General features: G+C 48.7%; 2 protein-coding genes across 8 annotated transcripts in view; both read left to right on the top strand.

Moving 5' to 3' along the window:
* Positions 1-9618, top strand: part of LOC133351544 (USP6 N-terminal-like protein) — a 63411-nt gene extending 53793 nt beyond the window's left edge. For all 4 annotated transcript variants that reach the window (XM_061566847.1, XM_061566846.1, XM_061566848.1 and 1 more), the window contains one exon: positions 533-9618. In XM_061566847.1, coding sequence (XP_061422831.1) covers positions 533-1941 — 1409 coding nt within the window. In that variant the 3' untranslated portion in view covers positions 1942-9618. The remainder of the gene's footprint in view (positions 1-532) is intronic.
* Positions 9619-12931: 3313 nt separating this feature from the next.
* ASPDH (aspartate dehydrogenase domain containing) lies at positions 12932-25208 on the top strand. Of its 4 annotated transcripts, none has more exons than XM_061566492.1 (8): positions 12932-13040; positions 14176-14253; positions 17271-17415; positions 19076-19160; positions 21317-21455; positions 22690-22931; positions 24234-24379; positions 25023-25208. In XM_061566492.1, the coding sequence occupies exons 2-8, from the start codon at positions 14193-14195 to the stop codon at positions 25201-25203; spliced, it is 999 nt and encodes a 332-aa protein (XP_061422476.1). In that variant the 5' UTR covers positions 12932-13040; positions 14176-14192; the 3' UTR covers positions 25204-25208. The 4 variants fall into 4 exon arrangements, with proteins under 4 accessions (XP_061422476.1, XP_061422480.1, XP_061422478.1 ...); XM_061566496.1 differs by having other exon boundaries at positions 21317-21466; XM_061566494.1 differs by having other exon boundaries at positions 12981-13011.
* Positions 25209-25396: the final 188 nt, after the last annotated feature.

Below are 25396 nucleotides of genomic sequence, written 5' to 3'. Positions count from 1 at the left end.
GGCAATTCCTCCTTCTCTCGTGTTTTTGTCTCATTTGATCTGTGATCTTAAAGATAACAGTTGTTTATTATTTTAATGCAATTCGCATGATTTGATGCGTGCATTGCAAGCATAATTAATTATTTTGATGAATGGATCATTAAGTGCCCTCCTTACGACAATATAATAATTGATAAAAATGCTTTGACAGTATTCATTCATTGGTAATAATGGCCCCTGCCTTGAGAATGTGAAATTTCCACCCTTGGCGTTGTGCCACCGATGAAAATGAGTCACTCCCTGAATGCTCAGTGGGGAGATACTGTTTTTTAAATATGAGTTGAGACAAAGACGAAACACAAGGATGTTGTGGACGATCGTTTTATTGTTAACCGTGTTGAAAACATGCGTTCCTTTCAACGCTATTGTAAATTGGTTTCTGTTTTGTGTGTGCGTATATTATGGACCTTTGAAATGAACAGACAGCCAATGCAGTCCGTCCATAGTTACGCTACTCGCTGAACGTAGACTGCTGCTTTCTCTTTCCACACAGGCAAACAGGATGAGTTCCCCCAGCGTCCGTTTGGGCAAATGCCACCTGACAGCCTCACCATCCTCGAGGCAAATGGCGCCGCTAATGGACAGAACAGACAGCAGCAGCTGACACCGACAAAGGCGGCAACGATCACAGCGCCAGGGCCGGCACGTACTCCGTCCCCGCAGGGGAACGGAAAACGACCGGCGCTCTTGCCTCCGCGGAGACTTGATGGGAACGTGAGAAGTGTGACCACAGAAGCTGAGAACCCAGCAGCAGCAGCGGCAGTGGCATCAACAGCACCACCAGCAGCAGCAGCAGCAGCAGCATCGGGTGCGATGGAGAGACCAGCGATAGAAACGCATGCACAGAAGCTTCCGAGCGACGCAAACTCAAACCAGAACGCCGCTCCTGGTCCTCGCGTAGACAAAGACAAAGCGGGGGCGGCGGCGCTGGCAGCCACTCCCAAGTGGAGGAAACCAGCAGCGGAGGCTGTGGCAACAACGTCGACAGCAATAACATCGTTGGTGGTGCCGGTGGGAGGAGGAGGAGGCCCGGTCCGACCCGGCGCCGTGATCCGCGTGGACAGCGTGGGCCGCAGCGCCTCCCAGCACTCGCTATACGACAACGTGTCGTCCGAGCGCGAGGCTGACGGCCCGGTGGCCGCTTGGGGCCTCCGAGATGACCGCTTTCTCACGAGCCCCAGCAGCAGCAGCGGCAGCGCCGTCACCAACGGCGAGACGCTCGCCCGGCCGCAGCGCCTGCCGGTGGTGCCGCCCCCCCGTGAGTACGGGAGCACAGACCACATCGCTTCTCCGCCACCGGCAACTCGGCATCGGCAGCAGCGGCACCAGCAGCAGAAGCAGGGAGCGCCGTCGCAATCAATGAGCCGTTCGGCCTACTCTAGTCCTGCGCGGTCACCGTACGGAGCCTGGACGGACACGGTTCCGGTGTCGGCGAGTTACCACGGGCCACCGGTGGCCGGCACCGTGACCCCCAACGGCAGCGGCGGCGCACACCTCCTCGCGCCGGACGGTTCCTTCGACCGTGCCGACGGAGCGGCTTGGGCTGCGGCGGCGGCGGCGTCCGCAGCCGGGCACAGCGCCAGCGCGGACGGGAGTCTGGACGGGGGTCTGGACGAGGGGCGGCACGCGCGGGGGGGCGGCTGGGCCGTGACGCGCGGCAAAGTCGTGGCTCCCGCGCCCCGGCACTGGGCGACGGCGCCCGCGCACGCGTCGAGCGAGGGCGAGCTGCTGCTCTGGCCCGACGGGCAGCAGCAGCAGCGCTGCGTGAGGCAGGCGGAGCTGGTGCGGAACGTGGCGGCGGTGGCGGCGGTGTCGGTCGGGCCCGAGCGCCAGCGGTCGCCGGGACACGCGCAGTACCCGCCCTTCCCCGCCGACGACATCAGGGAGACGGCGGTGCTCTGAGCCGCGGTGGCGGCGCCCCTGGTGACTCCCGTCCTGCGCTGCTCCTGGATTTTAAAGTCGAGGTTGGGGTGGGGTTGGCAAACTTGGACGTTGGGAATGGAATGCGGCAGGAGGGGCCGGGCATTGTAGGTGTAATTCGGAAGAGGAGGTTTTGATGGCGGAGGGCAGACGTCGGTGGCGACCAAGCCGGATTGTGGCAATGAGATTGTCGGACCTTGGAGGCCGTGTGCTGACTGTGCAGCAACTTCAGGATCTGGCTTACGGAAGGAGGCGATGTTGAATGGTGGCACCATCAAATGGCATCTCCACATGTTCATATGGTTTACGTTTTTATTGTTCGACCCCACCAGAACTTGACTTCGTTTCCGTGAAACTATGGGGGTTTCTTTTTTTTAGCTGACAAAAGAAATTTGACTTGCGTTGTGTTCAGCAGCACGTTTTTTTTTTGTATCTCGACACAGAGATGAGCTTTAATCGGCGGCGTCTCTGCGAGCCGAGCAATTTTACAAGCGTGTGGCTCGCGAATTTTGCATAACGGATCGAGACAGCCATCGTACACCGACCTATCGGACCTCTGACTACTCGAATAATTTTTACGCTTTGGTTTTATTTTTTTCATTTTGGATTTGTTTTGTAATTGTCGTTGAAACGGCTGTAAATAGTGCGGTGTGCGGTCAGGTGTTTAGCGATTCTAACTGTTACACAAGAACGTTACGACAACCAGCATCTCCTCAGGAAAATCTCACCCATTGTTTGATCTGATCATGTCCTCCCATGTTAAATTGTTACCAGAGTTTTTTTTTATTTTTAAGTACATTTTTTTTAGTGCTGTGCCGCATATTACTTCACGAGATTCCCGTTTCTCTCTCTCTCCATTTACGCTGTCAGCGTACACGCGTGGGTTTTATCCAGGTGCTCCAGTTTCCTCCCACGTGTCCATTGGCTGAAAACATCTTAGTATATGGAGGACTGCAGAGCTGTGGCAATTGTTGGTAGCACCGGCTCACTGCCCGACTGCTGCCTCCCAGCTTGTCTGTGGTTCCTCAGCGAAATGTAAGATGCAATCGGCATGAACGATGCAATATTTTTATACTTAAAACAATCTAAATGTTTATACATTTCATTTCAGCTTATTAATAGGCATGTGAAATGATTACTAGCCAACCGTGCTAACGTCCGATTAGAACAGTTGGCTACGTACGGTGCGAAAGAAGTTCAACATACACAAATTCATACTGAACTCAACCCCCATGTGACGATGGATGAATTGATTATAATCAATTGAGGATCATGTGCCAATATTCCATAATTGTCTTGTTTGTCTTCTATCATTCATCATGTCAGTTCTCTCTCGTGTGTTTGTCTTATTTGATCTGTGATCTTAAAGATAACAGTCTCTTGTTGTTGTAATGTAATTTTCATAAACCTTAAATAATCGGAAGGCACGTAATTTGATACGTGCATTGTGAGCATAAGAAACGATGTTGATGAATGGAGGATTTCATGCCTCTTGAAGGCAATAGCCAGCTTGTGTATAGATCTCGAAATGTTGTCAGCTCTGTTCTCGACTCTCATTTTACTTCTCTCATTGTTCACGGTTACAATTGGGGACTCTTTTTTATTCGGCGAAAACGGCAGCAACGTTTTTTTTTGTCAGTTTCATTCTTCGTCTTTCATCTAACCAAGCAAAAGTCCATTCACAGACAATGATGTCATTTGCACAAAATGTCGATTGATGAATCTCGACCCAACATTTCATTTTGTTAACGGATACCCTTGTTCGTAGACACGTGGTCAGTTTTGTCCGGTCATGTTTGAGTCGGTCTTTCACAATTCCGGCTAAAAAAGGCAACTTGCGATCGCTAAAGCAGAGAGGCAGGCTCCGTGGTGGCACGAGCTGTTCTCTCTTCACAGTGCTTCCCAATCTGACGCAGCCACGGCTGCAATGTATCCACTCCGATTGGCGTGAGATCGATGCGTGTGATTTCTTGTTATGCCTCCGTCAACATGTGCACGGAGTCCACATCGTCCAGAGTTCCACACGAGTGAAATGCCGGCCAGTTAGCAAGGTAGTGTTTCTCACCAGAGCAAAGAACCGACAGTTCTTAGGCTTATCTTCACACGGCCCACAGCCACATGAGGACTACACGTGTAAACGGCCTGCGAACGATATTCATCCCATCAACGCAAGCATCTTAGCCACACGAATTGGGTACTAGATGGGATTAGTTTGAACCTGGCATCAATGTTTCTAATTCTTTTACACGCTCGGTCACTTCTGTCGATTGCATGGGCCTCTTGGAGTGAAGGCCGTGGACTACTGAAAGATGCCAATGTGTGACCCGCCAATAAGGTCTTTGAAAGCTCTATCTGTGTGGCCGTTATTAAGGGAAAGGTACCTCACCCCTGTACTTGAGGGAGACGCCGTTGAGATGGCGGTAGCGGTCTGTTTCTGCTGTTCGGCGAGCGGGTGGCTTGGGATCGTGTTACGCTCAGGCAGACGGCAGTATGGCGTTAGTGCGGTTTTATCGGAACTATTTTTTTTAAACATCGCTTGATTCGTTTCACGTCTGCCTGTTTAGAGTAATTAAATTTATAAACACTCCGCCGGGAGGCGCATGCACCCGTTGCATTTGGTAACCGTTCAGGACTGGAATATGCAGCAAATGGATGAGGAGCAATGGGGGGCGTGGATGGATGATTGGAGGGTGTGAGCTCTGGCAGCAAAAGTTGCGTCGAAGCCAAAGTCTCGCCACTAAAACGAGCGTTTGGGCGACGACCGCCACTGGTGGTGTCCCCCGAGCCAGCGGCGGAAACGCCACACTTGTAGGGTGCGCACGAATCACTCTTCACAAACTGCTTCTCACTTTTGTGGATGCCAGAAAGATGATCAGTTGAGTTGCACCCCACTCCCCCCCCCCCCCCGGCCAGATGTTGAACTCGAATGATTTGGATTGCGAGTCGAATGCTCTAACCACAGCGTCGCTCAGCCAAGTCGGCGTGAACAATACTTGGACTTAGACTTGTTGCGACACACTGTGAAAGGTTTGAACGCCACAATCCTTTGGCAATAAGAGGACATGGGTACTTGAAGAGCACTGCTTGGTGTGTGCTATATGCAGCTCGGTAACAGGTTGGTAATTGGGGGCCAGCTGTGTAAATGGGGAGGCATTGAGCAACGCTGGCATTGAAATTGCACTGTCACTCTCATGACAAAATGAATCTTGTATCACAATTATATCATTGCAATCATGGATTCGACATTGGCGAACATTATTTCCGTGCTGTTGATCGAGTTTAAAGGGGCGAGTTTTGTTGTTAGCTAAGGGTATATTTGTGCACATTTCATTAGAATTTGTTTTTATGCTCACAGTGTTTTCTTGTTTTCTTTTCTGAGTTTGAAATGATGTGTTGCTAAAAAATGAAGGCACTTGATTTGTGGGTGCTCACGTGTGTCTGTCGGTGAGTAACAAAGCAGAGCAGTGGTTTGACTCGATTGGCAGCTCAAAATTCACGAATCGCAGTGCAGTGCAGACAAGTCCAGTCACAGTTTCTTTATTTGAGCACTTGGGAGGTCGTCATCTTCGTTGGCAGTGTCTGAGCCACCGTCGGAAATTCCCCCCCCCCCCCATTACCATTGTATGGGCCGATGTTGAATTCCCACTGAAGTGGCGCCACGGATGGCTGACTGTCCGAGTCATTCCTCAAATGGGATTCAGTTCAGTTTATTTTGAAGTACCCTGTGAGCTAAGAAACCTTTAAGTCGGGTACCATCAATAAAAACACACCGTTTCTGTGACAGACGTAACACATCAGAGAAAAATAAATGAATAATACAATAAATAAAAGGTAAGAACTCACATAATTTGAAATAGAAAATGTATCTTTTAAAAGTTAGAGCCGATTAAATAATTTTAAAAGTGCAAGATTTGCCTTAAAAGTGCCAGTGGTAAACACACCGGATTACAACTCGCAACCCAGCATCTTATCAAATTAACGCGCAAACCCGGCTGCAATCTTGCTATACACACGGTGGAGATTGCGTTACTGTTATTATCTGGTCGTTACTCTGTTAGTGCCGGGGTTTCTTTTTTCAATACATTAAACCAGTGTTTCATTGCCATCTGTTACAAGAAAGAACTCGCCCTCTGACCCCCGCTGTTGATGCATGATTATGACTTCAGTACTTTCTGGCAGGGAATAGTCCCGGACCAAGACACAGCAGGACTCATTCAATGTCGTTTTTGTTCCCAAACCCTTGAGAGAGTGTGCAATGCAGCTCCCGAGGCAGGAGTTTGTGCTTCTTTGCACGTGGAGTGTGGTATCAGTGCCCTCGAAGCAAACACGTGTGGACACACGTGGGACAACTGATCATTGTTGACGATGGCTCCGAGTCCCCCCATAGTCAGTGATCACAAGAGCCCCTCCCTGTTTTACCTGCAGATGTCAATGATGGTTTTAGGCCAGGCTGTCAGGGTTCCTGGCTGGCTCTGTCGTGGTCGTGGACAATATTAATGTTCTAATTATGTCATTTACCGAACCATGAAAGCTTTACGGAATCTGGAGACCATTAGAACCCCCCCCCCCCATTTTTTCACCAGGAGGATCTTGCCGGGGATTTTTTTTCTTGCTTTTAGGGGCACGTTCGAGCTGTCAGATGTTTGTAGGAGGCTCGCTTTGAAGTCCGCATCCCATTGCAAGATGAAATGTTATTTAATGTGTGTTGAGCAATAAACTACTTTTTTAAAAGCAAAAAAATTACAATATTAGCACAGACCCTGATAAAGGCCATTTAATCAGCATATGTAAGGTGAATGCCAGTTATTTTTAAAATAGAATTACTGTAATTGCAAAGAGTGGATTTTATGATTAACAGTACTGCCATAATTGATAGTATTTAAGACAATATGAAGTGTTTTGAATTGGATTTTTTTTACAACCCAACACTTTCCTTACTTTAACATCCACGTTAGCTTTTCCTAGATTTTTTATCCAGGAGTAACTTAATAGTAGAACATGGCGATAATTGATATGTGTTTGTAGAGTAATTTATTGTTTGAAACATAATCACTTCTGCGGATGGAATTCAATTCCCCTGTCAACGTATCGAGTGATTGCTGCCCGTGTCACGTGTGGCTGGTCATCGGTCTCAGCAGTGGCTTTGCCCGTGTGTTGTTTGCACCCGATGGAAATATGGAAAATGCTGCCACCACCACTTCCCATCGTCTCAATTGAATTGTAAGAAGGGTCCAGCACAGTACAATACCCCTAAAGCCATGAGCCATATTTTCTTAACCGTTCTACAAAATCACGTGGTCTTACGGATGTATGTTAATTAGAGGCGTCCAAAAGAATGCACCGCAAATACGTTTTTTAATCAGATTGCTGTAATTATGTTTGATAGGATGTAACAGAAGTCTTAATAAACGTTTATTTTTCATTGTAATGTACGTATGAGAGCCTAGGGGTGTCAAGTGTTTAGTATTATTCGTTTTGTTTACTGTCGCTGTACAGAGAGAGAGAAGCCTTTTTTGCGCCGATGTACATCTTGTTTATTCTCAATGTTGCCTTTCAGTGAATATGTTCATACTGAAGGAAGGGTCCCATATCATAGCAAACCCGCCCCCCATGTACAGGTGCTCTCCGTAGCATAACGCGGCCCTAGACGTTTGTATTTGTAGATAGATTGCCGCAGTATTTATACTCTCGTATTTGTACGCATTTCTCCGTTGGGACTTATTAATGTATTTGCTTCGTAGCCTAAGCAGTGTGCAGCATGTTTTAAAGTTGCACCGTTACCTACTTGGATTTTTTTCATTTTTCAAACATTCGAAGTGAATTTGTTTTTTTTGTCCGTACCGTGTTTTTTTTGTTGTTGTTGTTGCGAGGACAAAAAAATTGTCAGAAAAATTTGTAAAAAAAAAGTCGAAGTCGTTTGTAAATGTGTATTATTAATTTTTTAAATATGATTTTGGGTCTGCACATTTTTGGATGATGACTTATAGCGAGCGTTGTAGGATTCGTTTTATCAGTTACCATGAGTTCAAACAATTGCTTTGAAAAATGAATAAGTGTTTTGACTTGTTTCACCGGCATAATGTGCCCGCTTTTTATAAATGATCTTATTTTAAATATTTATATATTAACAACGTGCATAATGAAGGGAACACATTGATACCGATATGCAATTTCACAATCGCAGTTAAGACATTTCTGATTTGTGATTGAATTCTCCATTTGAAATTTGGAAATGAGCGTCAAAATAGTTAAAAAGTCTGAGTCATGTCTGTGGACACATGATGACCCTAGCTGGATGAGGAAATTCCACGTTCCTATGACAGTGGCCAGCGTCTCCAAAGGACTACCACTATTGATTGTCTGCAAAGTCGTGCTAATCACGTTAGCTCCATCGAAGCGCTGAAGTCGTCAAACAAATGCACAGCTTTCCCAAAACCATACGCAACATGTTTTTTGTTTTGTTACAGCCGGATGACCTTCAGACGTTGTGTGTTGGGCATCCGAAACATTTCTGGTTAATGTCTAATCGCTGGACGAGGCAAGTGAATGTCACATTGGCGGCGTTTGTTCGAGGTCCACGTTCAACCTGGGTCTGGATCATTCACAGAGCATGGGACATCACAACCTACGACGCCCCTATGGGACTATTCACTTATCGATCATGGCTGATGAAGAGCTCGGCCATCTTGATTATTGACATAATCGACGCATCTACCGATTGTCGGTCCGTTTACTCGACCGATCGGATAACGTGCAAGTTAGCTTGGGGGGGGGGGGGGGGGGTGAAGTCTCATCTCTGTTCTTCCCACTTGTGCCGCTGGAGGGGAGGTTATGGGCTCTGGGTTTGGTGAAGATCATCGGCGTCAGTCGCATCATGCTGGGCGTGACTTGCACGGGGGTTTCCTGCCTTTGGGCGGCAGGACTTGTGGCTTGCTGCCATTTTTCCTAAGTGGGCCCGAGTAATCGACCATATAAAAGGGAGTCGATGAGAATGTTTGTTGTCCATATTGACTCTGTAGACCTGTCGTCCCCACCGCTGTTCCGCGTGTGTGGCAGAGCGCTTTTTCGCGCTTCGCGTAACAATCCCGGTGTAACCTGGTGTCTGTCCCTGACCGTAACGAAGGCGGAAAAGTATATCTGAGCCTGTCGGTCGACTCAGCCTTAAGCGATTGAGTACCTGGCGCAGTGAGTAAAAACCATAATCGCCGGGAAGATGAGATGGCCGGGGCAGTGGTGCTGGCCACGACATCTCTCTGTGGTTGCATGCCACCGTTAGTCGGTGCTGCTCATAGCACTTGGCGGTCTCTTGGGCTGAATGTGGATCTTTGCCTCTGTATGCGTGCAATGTGAACAGGGCTTCCCGAGTTGTTTTCGATGGCGGGTTTCGTTCGTGATGTCCGCGTGCATTTTTCTCAAGTCCATTGTGTGTCTCAGCGGTTTTAAACGGTTACTGACACTGCCCGGTGTGGAAGTGTAATGTGAGCGTTGTCACTGCAAACCTTTGCTTCCCAGGCGAACAGGGCATGCCGGTTAGATGATGATGATAATGGTGACAATGTGCGTCGGACCGAGTTATCGATACTCCCCAATGTCTGTACAGGAAGGAACATATTTTTTAGAGATGGATTTTCAATGTGGCTTTACATTAAAAAAACACCTTTGAAATGGTTTGGTTTGTGTGTGTATGTATGTATGAGTTTTTGTCAACGTTTGAGAAATGAGTTACTTATGAATAATTATATGAAACAAATGTCAGGCTTATTTTAAAACCCACCTTTTTTTGTACCGGTCGTACAACGAACAACACGAGTCTGCGCTGCATCGTAAACAACCCGCTTGTATATTTTCTATACGTAAATATCTCATGCCCTGGACATTTTGGAAACTGATAAATACACATTAACCAACAATAAATCATTCAGTAAGCAATAGTTTTTTTTTTAATTAGTAAACAAAGAGTCAATGAACTAGCCTTTTGCCCGTCCAAGGACGGGTGTATTGCAATGAATCTGAAACTTGCAAGCGAAAAGCAGACTGCGACGTGATATTCATAGCATCAATTCGTGTGCAATTTGTAAGGGCGCGGTGACACAGACTTATTTCATGTAAAGGTTATAATCCCTTGATCATCATGACGTCCTTTTTACTTCGATGTCTCAACAACAGCGTGACGGAGACCGCGTGACGTGAGGGTTCTGCCTTTGTAGTGAGGGTTGTGAGTTGACGCCGAGGATGGGGGAGGAGGCGCCCCGCCCCCCCCCCATGTGGAGTGACGTCACCCGCTAATTATTATGAATGGGGGGGGGGGGCATTTGAAGACGTCACCTTATAATGATTATTAATGAGGGGGCTGTTCAATGTGTAGTGACGTCACCTGCTCATGATTATTAATTAGGGGGAGGGTGATCCACGTGGAGTGACGTCACCTGCTCATGGTAATTAATGAGGGGGGCTGATCGATGTGGAGTGACGTCACGAGCGTTAAGGACAGACACTCCTGGGTGATTATAGTGGGTATTGGTAAAGAGTGACCAGAGACATTCTGAGCCAATAGCCCCAGAATGAGATCATTACATTTGTATGACGGTTACAATTTGATGTGAAATTGGTTACGGTACCATGAGCATGCGTATAGTGGTTTGCGCGCTCCGCTACGAAACCTGAGTTCAATTCCCGTTCACGGCCAACACCAGTGATGATTATCTAAAGTTCTAAACTGACCCTAGGTCTGCTTGGCGTGCTGCTGGCCACCCATCCCATCGTGTGCCACAGTGCCGGCCTTAATAGTTGCTGGCTAACAGCGATTGCGATCTTTGTCTTAGTACCATAAGCTCATGGTGGACGACTCACAGTAACATGTAAGCCGATAATACTGGTAAGAACCTCCTGGTTACACCAGCCCACAGGGGATTATTGTGTCCGTCCGTCGTGCATCAAAAAATGGGAGGAGTGGGGCTGGGTGGAGAGGGGAGGGTGGGGAGGGGCTGGGTGGGGAGGGGCTGGTTACCCCGTGGTGCCCTTATAAAACTCAACGTTTAACCTACTCACGCCGCCTTGTGCCCGCCCTCACAGTCGGGCATATTTGCAGAATACACCACGCCGCCGTTGACCCTGGCCATTGGCCGAGCAACCCAACGTTCCTAGCAGCTCCCTCCGCAGGAATGTGTTTAATCGATGCCACGCTGTACCCCAGTGATTGGGCATTCGGCCTGAATTTGGCAAACCTGAGTTCATATCAAGTCACAGGATAATCGACGCAGGTGAAAGTTCAGTTTTGGTGTGTAGCTCCACGTTGCTCGTGTCAAAGCGTGACTTTCTACCCGTGTTGTCTGGCTGCGATGCGCCTGCCCGTTTGATTTGTGCCGTCTGTTGGCAAGACTCGGTAAAGTTTCTGTACGACATGCCAAAGGTGCTGCTCGTGTCATTTTAACCACGTAAGTGCCACTCGCCGTGGTCTGGCGGATTCGGTGTTGCTTCTTGATTTGAAGCTTTCGTGACCGCAGGAATCCATGCTCTTTGGTTCTTTCGGTAAAGTCACGTCGATAGACAAAATAATAGATCACGACGTTTCGATCGCACGTGACTTTAGCGAAAGAACCAAAGAGTTATCGGTGTTGCTTGTTAACGCACAGTGGGCCCCATGAACTTGTGTGAATAAACACTCGCAATATTTTTATATTATTTGTGGTATCACATCAGTGTCTCCATGCTCAATTGAGCAATGGGTTACTGCTCATAATTCACCGAGAGCCCTCTTGCCAATCCACTGTGGGATGAGAGCCTCCCCACGACGAGCCAGTCGTGGGGAGGGTCTTATACATCACGCTGGTGATTGCATGTCGGTAAAGGTGGCTATATACGGGGACATATCCTCCTGGAGGCAAGGCTGCGTTGGTTTGGTCATGTAGCCCGCATGCCCAGCCACCGCGTGCCCAAGCAGCTTCTGTTTGGCCGGATCGAGGGGGGGCAAAACGAGCACAAAACGGAATTGGAGAAGAGATGGAGCTGATGCGGTACAGGAGGATGTGGAGCTGAGTGGACTTGCCGAAGACTGGTATCAGCAATGTCGAGATCGGCCTCTGTGGGGGAGGAGGAGGCTCGTGAATGACGCTGCAACTGGACAGTTGTAGGCAGTCGTCCTCCAACAATAACGCAGGGCAGAGGAGCGATGCTCACAACAACCAGCGGAGCGCCGGGCGGATAAAATACAGCGACTTGGCAAAGTCGTGGGCACAGCTGGTGTGCATCATCTCAGTCAGCCAACCCATGGCACCTGCTGGGTCTGTCCCTAGACCTCTCGGCGAGGTTTTCGACACTTCACCTGGCCTCAAAGTGCACCTAGCCTGGCACAGGCGCCGTGGTGGTTGTCGGCATCGGCCTCGAAGCGGCAACGGGGGCGTCGCGCGAACGCGTTGCGCGACTGCGCGTGATGACATTGGGTTTTGGTTTTGATCAACTCGTCACCGCATTCTCGTGCCCCCCCACCCCCCCAATCAAGAATGAAGTCGATTCGAAGGAAAGTTTCACCTATGCGTTAAAGTTCCACCTGCAGCGGTTTGCGCGGTGGTGAACGCGGCGGCGCTGTGGTTGACCTGGCTCCGCCACTTACCCTTCACGGCTCACGTCAGTGGCGCGAGTGATTTGTCTGACCCGGGGCGCTTACGCACCAATGGCCGCAACTTCACGAACCCATAAGAAAAGCAACGATGGTGAAGTATGGTCAACCCCCCCCCCCCCCCCCCCCACAGTGATCAACACGGCTATATAGCTCAGTGGGCTTTACTTGGTAAAATGAGTAAAAAGTTAGTAAGTTTGGGGAGATCTTCATTGAGCAGTGGGGCTGTTGTTAGTTAATTGGGATGTCATCGGCAGGGCTCCCCTTACCGTGGTGGGAATTCGATACAAGGACCCAGACAAACCAACATTTGCCTTGCTCTGTGACAACTCAGCAAGCACTTCAGTTCCAGGTCAGGGTTCGTGGTGTGTGCAGGGGGCGTTCACAAGTTGTGCAATTACAGCCCTGGGGCAGCTGCCGCCGGAGAGACACAAACAGTGAGAGTGGGAGAGAGGTCTATGTGAGGGTGAGAGACACACACAGAGTGGGAGAGAGATCTGTATGAGAGACAGTGAGAGTGGGAGAGAGGTCTGTGTGTGAGAGACAGTGAGAGTGGGAGAGAGGTCTGTGTGTGAGAGACAGTGAGAGTGGGAGAGAGGTCTGTGTGTGACACAGTGAGAGTGGGAGAGAGGTCTGTGTGAGAGAGACAGTGAGAGTGGGAGAGAGGTCTGTGTGAGAGAGACAGTGAGAGTGGGAGAGAGGTCTGTGTGAGAGAGACCGTGAGAGTGGGAGAGAGGTCTGTGTGAGAGACAGTGAGAGTGGGAGAGAGGTCTGTGTGAGAGAGACCGTGAGAGTGGGAGAGAGGTCTGTGTGAGAGAATGAGAGTGGGAGAGAGGTCTGTGTGAGAGACACACACAGAGTGGGAGAGAGGTCTGTGTGAGAGACACACAGTGAGAGTGAGATCTGTGAGAGAGAGAGAGACACAGACAAGTGAGGCGTCGGTCTGGAGTGAGAGACTCAGAGAGCTGTGAGCGGGAGAGGACGACTATAAGGTCTGTTTGCGCTGCGAGACAGAGGGAGACAGCTATGTAGGAAGCAACCCACAATCAGTCTGGGCTGAATGAGAGACAGAGTCATACAGAGACAGACATGGAGACAGGAAGGTGTGTGAGAGATACACACACAGACACGCACGGGAGAAGTCTGTTTTGTTTTAGTGAAAGTCAGCTACAGACAACATCGAGCTGTCTGAGAAGTAAGAGGCGGGACCGTGTGAGTGGAACATACAGACGAGTAATCTGTCTGGAATTCGAGAAGAGACAGAGAGCTGACTGACGGCCAGGCAATACGCGTCGCAGCTTGTGAGTGAATGGGCAGAGAGAGAGTCAGAGAGAGGGGGGGGGGGGGCACGTGCAGAGAGTGAGGCTGGAGCAGAGTTGAATGAAGCGACACAGAGGCGAGAGGCAGATATGCGGGGAGATCTTGAACTTATTTGGCACCGTACGTAGCCAACCGCGCTAATCGGAGGACGACGATACGTCGGCATATAACAATGGAGACGTGCAATTGTAGCGAAGTTGCGTGGCTGGAAGAGAGAACTAACGCGACAACAGAGAGCGCCCTGTGACGGAAGGCTTCCACGTGTGTCGACCCACCATCAGGACCCACGCTCACCAACATGTGCTCAGCCTCAAGCAACTCCCGCCGCCGGGTCGGCATCGTGGGATACGGCCACCTAGGTAATGTACCCATCCACCATCACGCCTCTCACCCCTCCCTCCCTCCCTCCGCGCTCTGCTCTTCCATCGAAAAGTCCCTCGCCTTGACCACCGCTCTCAGCGTGCCCTCGCAGAGGAGTTCACCACCCCCAGGGGTTGTAATCCTGCACCTCGCAATTCCCACGAGAGACGCCCAGAGACAAACGCGAGTCGCATGCAACAGGAATGCGGCCTTTGCACCATTGGAACCTCATTTGCCAGTAAAAATATGATAATTGGTTTTTTGTACCCTTCTATCTGGCAACAAAACTGACACCTTTTTTACAAGGAGTCATGTTTGCATAGACCGCAATACCTGCAGTCATAATGCAAACAAAAAACATAACTGGCGTCATCTGGTCCAACCCATGTGAGACTAGGCTCTAAGGAAAGCTGTCTCGGGTGTGGACCAATCAACTTCAAGGACAGTGCATACATTATCAGACCACAATACCTGCAGTCGGAATGCAAACAAAAAGCATAACTCTGATAATGTGCACTGTCCTTGAAGTTGATTGGTCCGCACCCGAGACAGCTTTCCTTAGAGCCTAGTCTCACATGGGTTGGACCAGATGACGCATTATGACTGCAGGTATTGTGGTCTATGCAAACATGACTCCTTGTAAAAAAGGTGTCAGTTTTGTTGCCAGATAGAAGGGTAAAAAACAATTATCATTTGAACGATCCTTTGAGTTTTCCCTGACGACGACATTTCGCCAAACCGACGATAGCGACAACGATCTTGCGACTTTCTGTGACCAGTATATTTGACAGATTTTGAAGCTCTGTGTATTACTCGGTAAATTGTCGAGTGCGATTTTTTTTGACGAGGTCTTCTCGCTTTACCCAGCGTCTTGGAGGTTCGCTTGGCTACTTTCCACGGAGTTGTCAACGCTGGCCCCGAGAGTGGCACTCCGCACCGAATCACTGGTCAGCTGAAGGGGCCACATCAGCAGCTTGGCGGCGAGATGTTAACTACCTCGCGGGCTCGATCCTGACCCTGACGCCTGCTGCTGCTGTATATTTGGAGTTTGCGTATCTCTCTCCCCGTGGTCGCGTGGATTTTTCTCCGGGTCCTCCGGTTTTTCCCTCCACATTTAAAATATGCTTTAAGATTATTTGGCTGCAATTGAAGTGGTTACTAGACTAACTTGCCTTGAGGTACTAAAGGAGCCATTCATTTCCCCTGCCCTTCTGAACCCAATCGACATAATAGTCAAAGGATACAAAATCAACACATTTAAAATATATATATTTAATTGGCAACGTTTTGGACAATTGCCCTTATTCACAGCAAATACATAATGTTTCATACATTTTTAAGCCACAGTGTTATTGTCGAATAGGTTGAGTTTTATGTTTTGTTAACTCTGAATGTGCGCCACTGCCAAAGCAGCAGATGCAGCACCACCACCACCACAAGACAAATAGTCTACCAGTGCTCTGAAACGAGACCTCCAGATGTCATGTGGTGATTGGCAACTTGCAAAAGGCTCAGTCGGCCTCTCCAGTCCAGCTGGGGCACTTCCAGCTCATGCCATTAAAGCAGCTTGTAAACGTGTACGTTGAACTTCTTTCACACCGTACGTAGCCAACCGTGATAATCGGAGGTGCGAGGGAAGGACAACAAACTACACATCAAAAGCAGTTTTAAAGAAATGAGTGTTCAATCTAGATTTAAAAGTGCATCGCTCCAGTAGCTTCCTATTATCGGAAGGAAGAGCGTTCCAGACGGCCGCAAGCGCGCGATGTGGTGACCGTCTTTGTTCGATGGCTAGCCAAAAGCAGCTGCTGCGAGGATAGTTTATGTTTCTTGAAGAGATCAGCAATGTATTGTGGTTCATTTGTGGCAAGCACTTTGTGTGTAAGGAAGCAAATATGATTCCTACAAAGCAGTGACCATTGAATTCCATCAGCCCACGCCCTAGTGACTCATCATTCCAGCTGCCATGAGAATCATCTGGCATCACCGCTGGAGACGGCTCTACGGGGGTGATGTTGTCCGCAGAGGCCAGTGCAGAAACACATTGTCCTGCGGAGGGAGCTGGTAGGAACGTTAGGGTTGCTCGGTCAATGGCAAGGGTCAATGGCGGCGTGGTGTATTCCACAAATATGGCCGACTGTGAGGGCGGGCACAATCCGGCGTGAGTTGGTTAAACGTTGAGTTTTATAAGGGCACCACGGTGGTGACCAGCCCCTCCCCACCCAGCCCCACCCCTCCCACCCTCCCCACCCAGCCCCACCCTCCCCAGCCAGCCCCTCCCCTCCCCACCTAGCCCTCCCCACCCAGCCCCTCCCCACCGTCCCCTCTCCACCCAGCCCCACCCCTCCCATTTTTGGATGCACGACGGACGGACGGACACAATAATCCCCTATGGGCTGGTGTAACTAGGAGGTTCCTACCAGTAATATCCATTGCTGTACTGTACTCTGTGTGGACGTTCACAAAAGTGCAGTTCGTTTATAGATAAGCGATAATTATCGACTGATGGTGATTCGTTAATTGGTTTAAATCACTCGGAATGCGCCAAATCTCGTAAGATATCGTTAGCTGAGCTGGTTTGAGCCTGGATAGTGCTCGGATCGGCGGCTACCATGCACAAAACATGCATTGTAGGCTTCTGGGAGGCTACGTTGTCACCGAAGAGCAGTGCGTAAACATTCATTGTTGTACTATACCAGGGGTCGGCAACCTACGGCTCCGGAGCCGCATGCGGCTCTTTACGGACTGCTTCTTGACGATATGTACGTATGTACATCGATGCATTGCGGCTCTTGAAATACTGAATTTTGTACCGAATTGGAAAGAAATGGCTCTTCTTGTTATTTTGGTTGCCGACCCCTGTACTATACTATGCTCCAACATCTATGCTCCTAGTCTTCACCAACCCGCACTGACCAGCGCGGTGAAGCATTTCCAAGTAACCCACACGACCTGCAAGGCGAGGGGATAACCCCATCCAGCAGCGGATCTGCAAAACGACTGTCTCCATCCACAGGGGAGTACCTGGTGCGGGAGCTGCAGAGGGAAGGCGGAACATACGGCCTGGAGCTCGCCTTCGTGTGGAACCGGAGCGCTGAGCGCATGCAGGGAAACGTGGAGCCGGATCAGCAGCTGCGTGACTTGGAGCAATTTGCCGAGAGGTGAGTTGTCCCTGACCATGAATTCCACAACACCTGGTGAACCATCAGTTTTGCCACGGGAGTTGGGAGATTCTTGCAGGAATTGCAACGCATTTCCTGAAATTCTATCCTCGATGATGCCTGCAGGCATCTTACCCAGTTACGAAGGTTTCTAGATTCCATCCAGGATGATTGCTGCATTATATTTTGTGAGTTCGAGATTTAATCTTGGGTTATTCCTGCAGGAATCAATTAATTCATGCAGAGAACATCCAGGATGTAATGTAGGAATCACGTCCTAAATGTTTTCTGCAGAAATCCTATTTGCTTCTTAAAAGTCCACCCTGGATTATTCCTGCAGGAGCCATTTGTGATCCCTCAAATCAATCCTGGATTAACCCCTGCAGGAATCATACACAATTTATAGATTCCATCCTGGACGATTTATAAGGGAATCGAGATTCTTCGATCGCCGATTACCATGTTAACATTTCCAACCATTTGCATGGGATTCTCGCGGCTGATTTTTCCATAGGCGATATGAGCAAACAACACGACATTTTTTTTTATTTTATTCCAAATCCATCTCGGCGAAACTTGAGCGATGCTAAGCACCAATACATAGATGTGTGTCACTCACGACCATTAGTTCCTGAATAAGCACGTGCGTACGCTTGCCTATTGAAATCCACGATGGGCGCGGGGTGTCTGCATTTACCTCTTGCAGTTTGAGTCCTTATTTAATCAAGTTTACAGCTCTCTTTCAGGCCACTGCTTAATGTAAGTATGTTGAACTTCTTTCGCGCCGTACGTAGCCAACCGTGCTAATCGGAGGGGCTTAATGAAGTCTTCCCCCTTGCTGTGTTGGTCATGGGGGTTCCTTTGACCATACTGCACCATACTTGTGGGTGCATGGTGGTGAAGAGGAGGAGGACCATGATGAGATCAGATATCACTCGCTGTCCATGTTCGCAGTGGCCGGAACCCAAACTCAGGTCACCGGGTTAATATCATAGCACTGTGCATGACCCACTGCCACTTGCCAGTAAATTGAATGTTGTGCCAACGTTGAGCAAACGGTTCCAATCGCTTGCTAACGTTGGCCCGACGTTGGCCCGACGTGGCATGTTTACTGAGTCCTCTCCGCAATCGTTTGCTGTAGCGACCTTAAGGGTCTCATCTTCTTGGTTCTTTCGGTAAAGTCACGTAGAAGGGAAGTAATAAAATAATAAAAATAAAACATAATAAAATTATTTTTATTATTTTATTACTTCCCTTCTACGTGACTTTACCGAAAGAACCAAGAAGATGAATCCCTGCAGTCACGAAAGCTTTAAATCAAGACCTTAAGGGTCGCTTGCTAATATCACTCGCCCTGGCGGTGTGTGTGCTCGTAGCGCTTAGCGCACGGTGCTACAAACCCAGCGACTTGAGTTCGATTCCCCGCTTAAGGCCAACACCAATGACGATTATCTGAACCTCCCCTAGGTCAACTCGGCCTCAATTAATACCTGGTGCAGTGGAAACATCGCCACTGGGGAGACAAAGGCGGCCGAGCGTGGTCCTGACCACCCACCCCATCGTGTGCCACGCCGGCCTTCACAGGTGCTCGTTAACAGCACTTGCCCCTAACGGTCTGTTAAGGCTATACGGGGGATCTTTGTCTTTGTCTTTTGCACAGGAGGGCAGATCTTATTGTGGAGGTTTCTCATCCAAACATCTCCAGGGACTTTGGGGAGAGGTTCCTTCAGCACGCAGACTACTTGGTGAGCTGGGGTCATGGGGTCACGTTCGCAGCGTGTCCTCGGACAGCAGCAACAGCAGCAGCAGCTGGGGTGGAGAAGTGAGGTGCACGTGTGGCACCGACAACGCTTTTCTTGTGGAGTCAGTGAAGCCGGCGTTGGGGAGATAAGCATTTGCACTTAAGTTTTGGGATGTGACTCATTTCCTTGTGGCGATACATTTTTGTTGTTCGCGCTTTTTATTGTGGCGCAATTTCTTAATTTTTTTTTTATATTTTGCTCGGTAGTAAGGGCTTTCATTTGCTTGGTAGTGGCTGTATATGGGATTTGGTCCTCATATATTATAATTAATGTGCAGCGTTGTCGGGTGCTATTAGCATGAATAACACTTTATTAAATAAAACATTTCTTATTGCATTATTCATACTACTAACGACGGGTATTTGTAATTCTGTATTATCATGCCTCTTTCAGTGTGCGATATGATTACTGTTACTCGGCTGGTAGCGTAAGCTAAGTATATTTTATGATTACCCTCATTTTGTGCTCAGCAACTGTTACATTTAAACCCCAACAACAAACTCAGAAACAAATTACAGTAATACCCCGACTTACGTCTTCCCATTTTATGTCATTTCGCAAACACGTCGTCACTTTATTTTTAAATCCTTTATATTAAGTTCGCTTGCTTGCCTGCGTGCTTGCCTGCGCGCTTACGACCGTGCAAATCTTTCGGTCGTTTTTTAACCAACTTCCCGTGATCCAATCGAGCTGACATTTTCCACACAGACTCGTTGTGCGTGACAATTAATTTTTGTAAAAAAATCTTTCATTTTTTTTACACTTTTTAGGAAAAAATAAATTATATTTAATTACCAATTGCTTAATGGTGGCAGGCAATCATCTGACCCATAGGTGGCAGCCATCTCAAGCCAGAGGACGAGAGGACTCTAGCCGCCACGTATATAAAGGATTTCTAGTGAAAAACTTTGTTTTTACGGGTTCATTTTTTAAACACCGCAACCCGATTTGCGTCGCCTCAACTCACACTTACGTCGCTGGCAGCGTCGTCCATCCTCTCCCGACGTCCTGTCGCCTTTCAGCCTCCGCCTCCACCACCACCCTGGAAGTCGGGTGGATTCACAACTCTTTGGTTCTTTCGGTTAAGTCACGTAGGTACAAAAATAAAATAAAACCAAAAATAATATATCACGACGTTTCGATCGCAACACAAACGGTCGTCCTCAGGCAGAAAAAAATAATCCAGCAGTGGAACTGCCGGTTCAAGCGGTCGCCTAAGGACGACCGCTTGTGTTGCGATCGAAACGTCGTGATAGATTTTTTGTTTTATTTTATTTTTCTACCTACGTGACTTTACCGAAAGAACCAAAGAGTGTGGATTCCTGCAGTCACGAAAGCTTCAAATCAAGATTGGATTCACAACGTTGCAATGTTTGTCGTCGCACCTTTCAGGAACGCATCCCCCGACGTAAATCGGGTTATTGCTGTCCTTTTCAAAAGCAAACCTTGCACGCATGTACGTACGTTGAACTTCTTTCGCACCGTGCGTAGCCAACCGTGCTAATCGGAATCAGAATCTGTATTTATGCTGGAGGAATCCGATGAGCTATAAAGCTCTTTTTCACAGATGTCCAGTCGGGGCAGGTCAGAACTTTACAACAACAAACATCACAAAAACACAATTGGAGTGCAAAGTATAGGAAAGGTAAACAAATCACCTAAAATATACAAATAAAACTTTTCTATTGGTGATTGTATGGTTGTTCGTTCAACTTCTTTCGCACCGTACGTAGCCCACCATGCTAAGGATGATGATGTTGATGATATTCGTAGGTTTTTTGGGTAAAGTCACATAGATAAAAAAATCGAAATTAAATTAATAAAAGTAAAATAAAAAGAAAGTAATTTATTTTTATTTTAAAATATAATTTTATTATTATATATATTTTTTTTCTTTTATTAATTTTATTTTTTTATCTACGTGACTTTACCGAAAAAACCTAAGAATATGAATCCTTGCAGTCACGAAAGCTTCAAATCTAGGATGTTGATGATGTCCGTATGTACGCTGAACTTTTTTCGCAACCGCACGTAGCCGACCGTGCTAATCCAGAGGCGGCGCTGGTAACGACGTCAAAGTCTCTCCCGCTACGGCCCAGGTGGGCTCTCCGACGGCCCTGGCCGACGCGGCGACGGAGAGGCGGCTGCGCGAGGCGAGCGCCACGCACGGCCGCACGCTCTACGTGCCCACTGGGGCCTTCTGGGGAGGAGACGACATCCAGAAAATGGCCGACCGAGGCACGCTCAAGGTCCCCAGCGCTTGAACTTTTAAGAAAAAAAGATAAATGACAATAATCTTTTTTTTTTCACGTCGGCTTGTAATGCGCACGGTGCTTGCTCGCCATCGAAGGGAGAGAGAACGGCTCCAAGAGGTGCGAGGAGCCGCAGAAAAGTGGGCAAGGCAGCAGCCAGGTGGTGAGCCGGCACTACCAACGGTTGCCCAAGCTCTGCGGTCATCTCTGTATTAAGATGTTATCGGTCAGTTAATGAGTTTTTACACGTGGGAGGAAACCGGAGCACCCGGAGAAACACTTGCGAGGGGGCAACACTCTATCCCATACAGATAGAACAGGCGCAGTCCACATTTCGCTTTGCCGCGTTCTCCTGGCGAGCCAGGGAATGGCTCCTCGACACCCGCGGGAATGGAGTTTCACAACATTTGTGTGATCCACCAACGATCGCCTCCACAGTGCTGAATAATAAGCGTGCATAGCCACCGACCGCTCGGAAAATATAAGTTCTGGTACGCCAACAGGTGTCATGCGACAGGGTGGAGAGCTGTTGTGCCATGCGTTTGCGTTGAGTTGTAGCCTGTAATCATTGTCTTATATTTGTGTGTCCCTGCGTTAGCGGTGGTTTGTGCATGTTGGCACTTTGTGGCCTTCATTGCAAGTTTGCTTACCACCGTTTAATATATCGCTCAGTATGTATGCCACCTGATGCTCGGCAATTTGAATTACCTGACATGAACAACATACCGACATTTATCAATCGTATGTTTAGGTCACATGATCTAGGGCAGGGGTCAGCAACTAAACTAACAAGAGCAGTTTTTTTTCACATTCGATAAAAAAAAACCTAAATATGTCGAGAGTCGCAATGCGTGTGGTGAATACGAGAGAGCGGCCCTTAATAAACAACGCCAAGAAGCAGTCCTTAAAGAGCCGCGTGCGGCTCCGGAACCGTGGGTTGCCAACATCTGATCTAGAGAATAGCCGCAATGCCATATAACCCACTGCTGTTGGTAGCCTAGATACAGTGGTAGTGGTAACTTCACATTCCTATGGAGGGGACCAGTCCCTCTTTAGGAATGCGAATAACGAGGGAATGCTGTCTCACTATAGAGCTCCCTGTAGTGGAGGCCCCTTCCACTTGCAGTGGTGAGAGCTAAATGTCGCGGGGCCGCACCTTTACTGTTTTAACCTTTGCCTGATTGTCCACCTCCCCCTTTCGGCCCGTTTTGCCGACGCAGGCCCTGACCGTCACGATGACCAAACACCCGGCGAGCTTCAAGCTCGAGGGCACCCTTCGGCAGGCGAACGCTCAGGCGCTGGCGGAAGGCCCAGGGGCTGCTCGCCGCGTCTTGTACGAGGGCCCCGTGCGACGCCTCTGCCCTCTGGCCCCGAACAACGTGAACACGATGGCGGCCGCCGCCATGGCCGCGCACAACCTGGGGTTCGACGGCGTGACCGGCCGACTGGTGGCCGATTCGAGGTGCGTGCGCGCGTGCGAGCAACCGCTCAAGCGCAGCTCGTCTTTTCGCGACCGGTCATGTATTTGGTCGGTTTTAAACTAAAGTATACTGAAACAAATTTTTATTTTAGCAGGTAAGGCCCACTGAGCTGTTTAGCTCTTTTTCAGAAGCGACCTGGCGACAAATGATAGCTCAACCAAGTGGCTTATCGCGTGGAAATGTATAGCAGCCAAATACTCTCAACGCATGTTGATTCTGAACTAGCAACTGTTGTGCCCATGGCACGCCGCACGAACGGGGAGTAGGGACGAGGATTATGATGCGCGGGTAAATAAACGGAACGGGAAAGGGGAGAAGAGAAATAAAGTGGAAGTAAGAGGAAAAGGATGGAAAAGGAATGGAAAATGTGTACAAAGGGTCAGGAGAGATGAGGAGAGGGAGGAAGAGGCTACACGAGGCTCTGGACGCTGCTGCACGGAGCAGCGTCTGTTTTTTTCCACAAGGGGCGGAAGTGGGATTCAAAGTGGGGGTGGCCACACAGAAGTCACGTGATATACTGTACAGATGTCCCAGAATGTTCCTCAACTCATCAGTTTTCAGAAGCTAAGCAGGGGCAAACCTGGATAGTGCTTTTATGGGGAACCACCGTGTGCATCAAACAGGTGTTGCAAGTGGCTGCGAGGTTACGTTGTGGGCAGTAGAGGGCGGTGCAGCAAATACATTGTTGTACTGTACTACGCTCTGGAATCTATGCTCCCTGCCTTCACCAACCCACAGATGTATGGATGATCCACCAATCTGTGCCACAGACGTGGAGAATCACAGGCATAGATCATCACTACCCTTCATTAAAGCCTGGCTATCCGGGTGACTTTGATTCATCACGTAGGCTTTCGTGATCAATATTACGATTTACATTGAATTATTGGGTTAGATCATTTCAGTAAAATGCGTGTCGAAAACCCTCCTCGACCCGACTTGAACAACATTTTCAGATTTCTGGCAACTGCCTGATGATGCTGGTTGTAATCACCAATGAAACGTCCGTGCTCAATTGGCAAGTATCATTAATTGCTCTCCAACACACCGGTGGTGCTGCTGAAGCAGTGATAAATCGGCACGTTTGTTCATCACGCGGCAACTTCTATTAATTAGCTGTGTCAGGTGTTGGGAGGGTTTAGACCACACATTGTACTCACGCAGCGATCTGACCCAAAAACCAATTGTGAATCAGGATGACTTCGGTAGCCTGCAGTCGAGGAGTTCTAATGAGATTTCTTCTGTAACCCGCAATCTCGAATAACTCTCGTTCGTGTTCCCAGCCTGCCGGACTGGCACATCGTGGAGATCGAGGTGAGGGGCATGGGGGATCCTCCCTTCAGCGTGACGACCACTCGGCGCAATCCCGCGCTGCCCGGCGCTGTAACTGGGAATGCCACTTACGCTTCGTTCCTCAGCAGCTTGCTGGGTAGGTCTCATCACCCGCTGGGAATTGACGCTGTCGGTGTGATGATATGCTGCTTGAACAAAAACAATGAGTGAATCCGTGCCCTAACGAGCATTGAATGGTGCTCATCTATGTTGGTGGTCCTGAGCCAGTGATGGAAATATCTCCATTCCTTTGCCAGGGACACTTTTCTTAACAGGACAACCATCGATGACTTCCCACCAAACGGTGCGACCCCACTAGGTGGTGCTCATTTTTATCATCCCAATGCAGTGACATTGATGCTGCTACTGTGGTTGATGATGTGACTGATGATGCCTGCTTGTTAATAGCAATGATGATGATATTCATGACAATGATGGTGGTGAAAGATTTGAACTCACGACCTCATGATTGAGAAACGTGCGCATTATATTTTCACACACCTTCAGTTGCATTTCTCTTGGTCCATGGTATAATAAGTCCACGTACAGTATCATCTAAACGACAAGTCTCACTGAAGGTGCACGTCTACAACCAGCTACTCAAATGGATGCAAGACATCACAAAGCTTCTCCTCTGCTGGATGCACCACCGTTTAAGACCGTTGTCAACGTACGGTGCGAATGAGGTTCAACATACACACGTACATATTGTTACTTTGATTCCCCTGCGTGTGTTGCAGGAGCCAAGGGTCACGGAGGCCGCGTGCGTCTCTGCTGAGTCTCGGCAGCTCACAGCTGACAACCTCTTGGACCACCCCACAAATCGCAACCACCACACCTGAGCTATACGACACGCCGCTACTACGACAATCGAGCTGGATGAACAAAATTATGAATAGTAATAAAACGCAATGCCTGTGATCAAATCGCCTGGAATGTGTCCAATCTTGTCCCATTACGGAAGCAAAGCAGGGTTGTGCCCAGATGCTTGGACGATGTTGTAAGCTGTTGTGAGGCTAAGTGGTGGGCAGTCGAGGGCAATGCAGCAGGGTCCACTGTATTGTGCTTCTATGCCTCCACGGCTCGCAATGATCAGCGTGATAACGGTCAAATA

The sequence above is a fragment of the Lethenteron reissneri genome, chromosome 37 (assembly GCF_015708825.2).
Source record: "Lethenteron reissneri isolate LAM-NWPU_2019-01 chromosome 37, ASM1570882v1, whole genome shotgun sequence".
Lineage (NCBI taxonomy): Eukaryota > Metazoa > Chordata > Hyperoartia > Petromyzontiformes > Petromyzontidae > Lethenteron > Lethenteron reissneri.
This window is presented reverse-complemented; position numbering and strand designations above follow the sequence as displayed.

Bases quoted from the DNA above. Each gene is read 5' to 3' on its own strand.
- ASPDH (XM_061566492.1), top strand. From the start codon at position 14,193: ATGTGCTCAGCCTCAAGCAACTCCCGCCGCCGGGTCGGCATCGTGGGA. The intron at 14,254-17,270 runs GTAATGTACCCA...CTCCATCCACAG, and splicing joins CGTGGGATACGGCCACCTAG to GGGAGTACCTGGTGCGGGAG. The intron at 19,161-21,316 runs GTGAGCTGGGGT...GCTACGGCCCAG, and splicing joins TTCAGCACGCAGACTACTTG to GTGGGCTCTCCGACGGCCCT.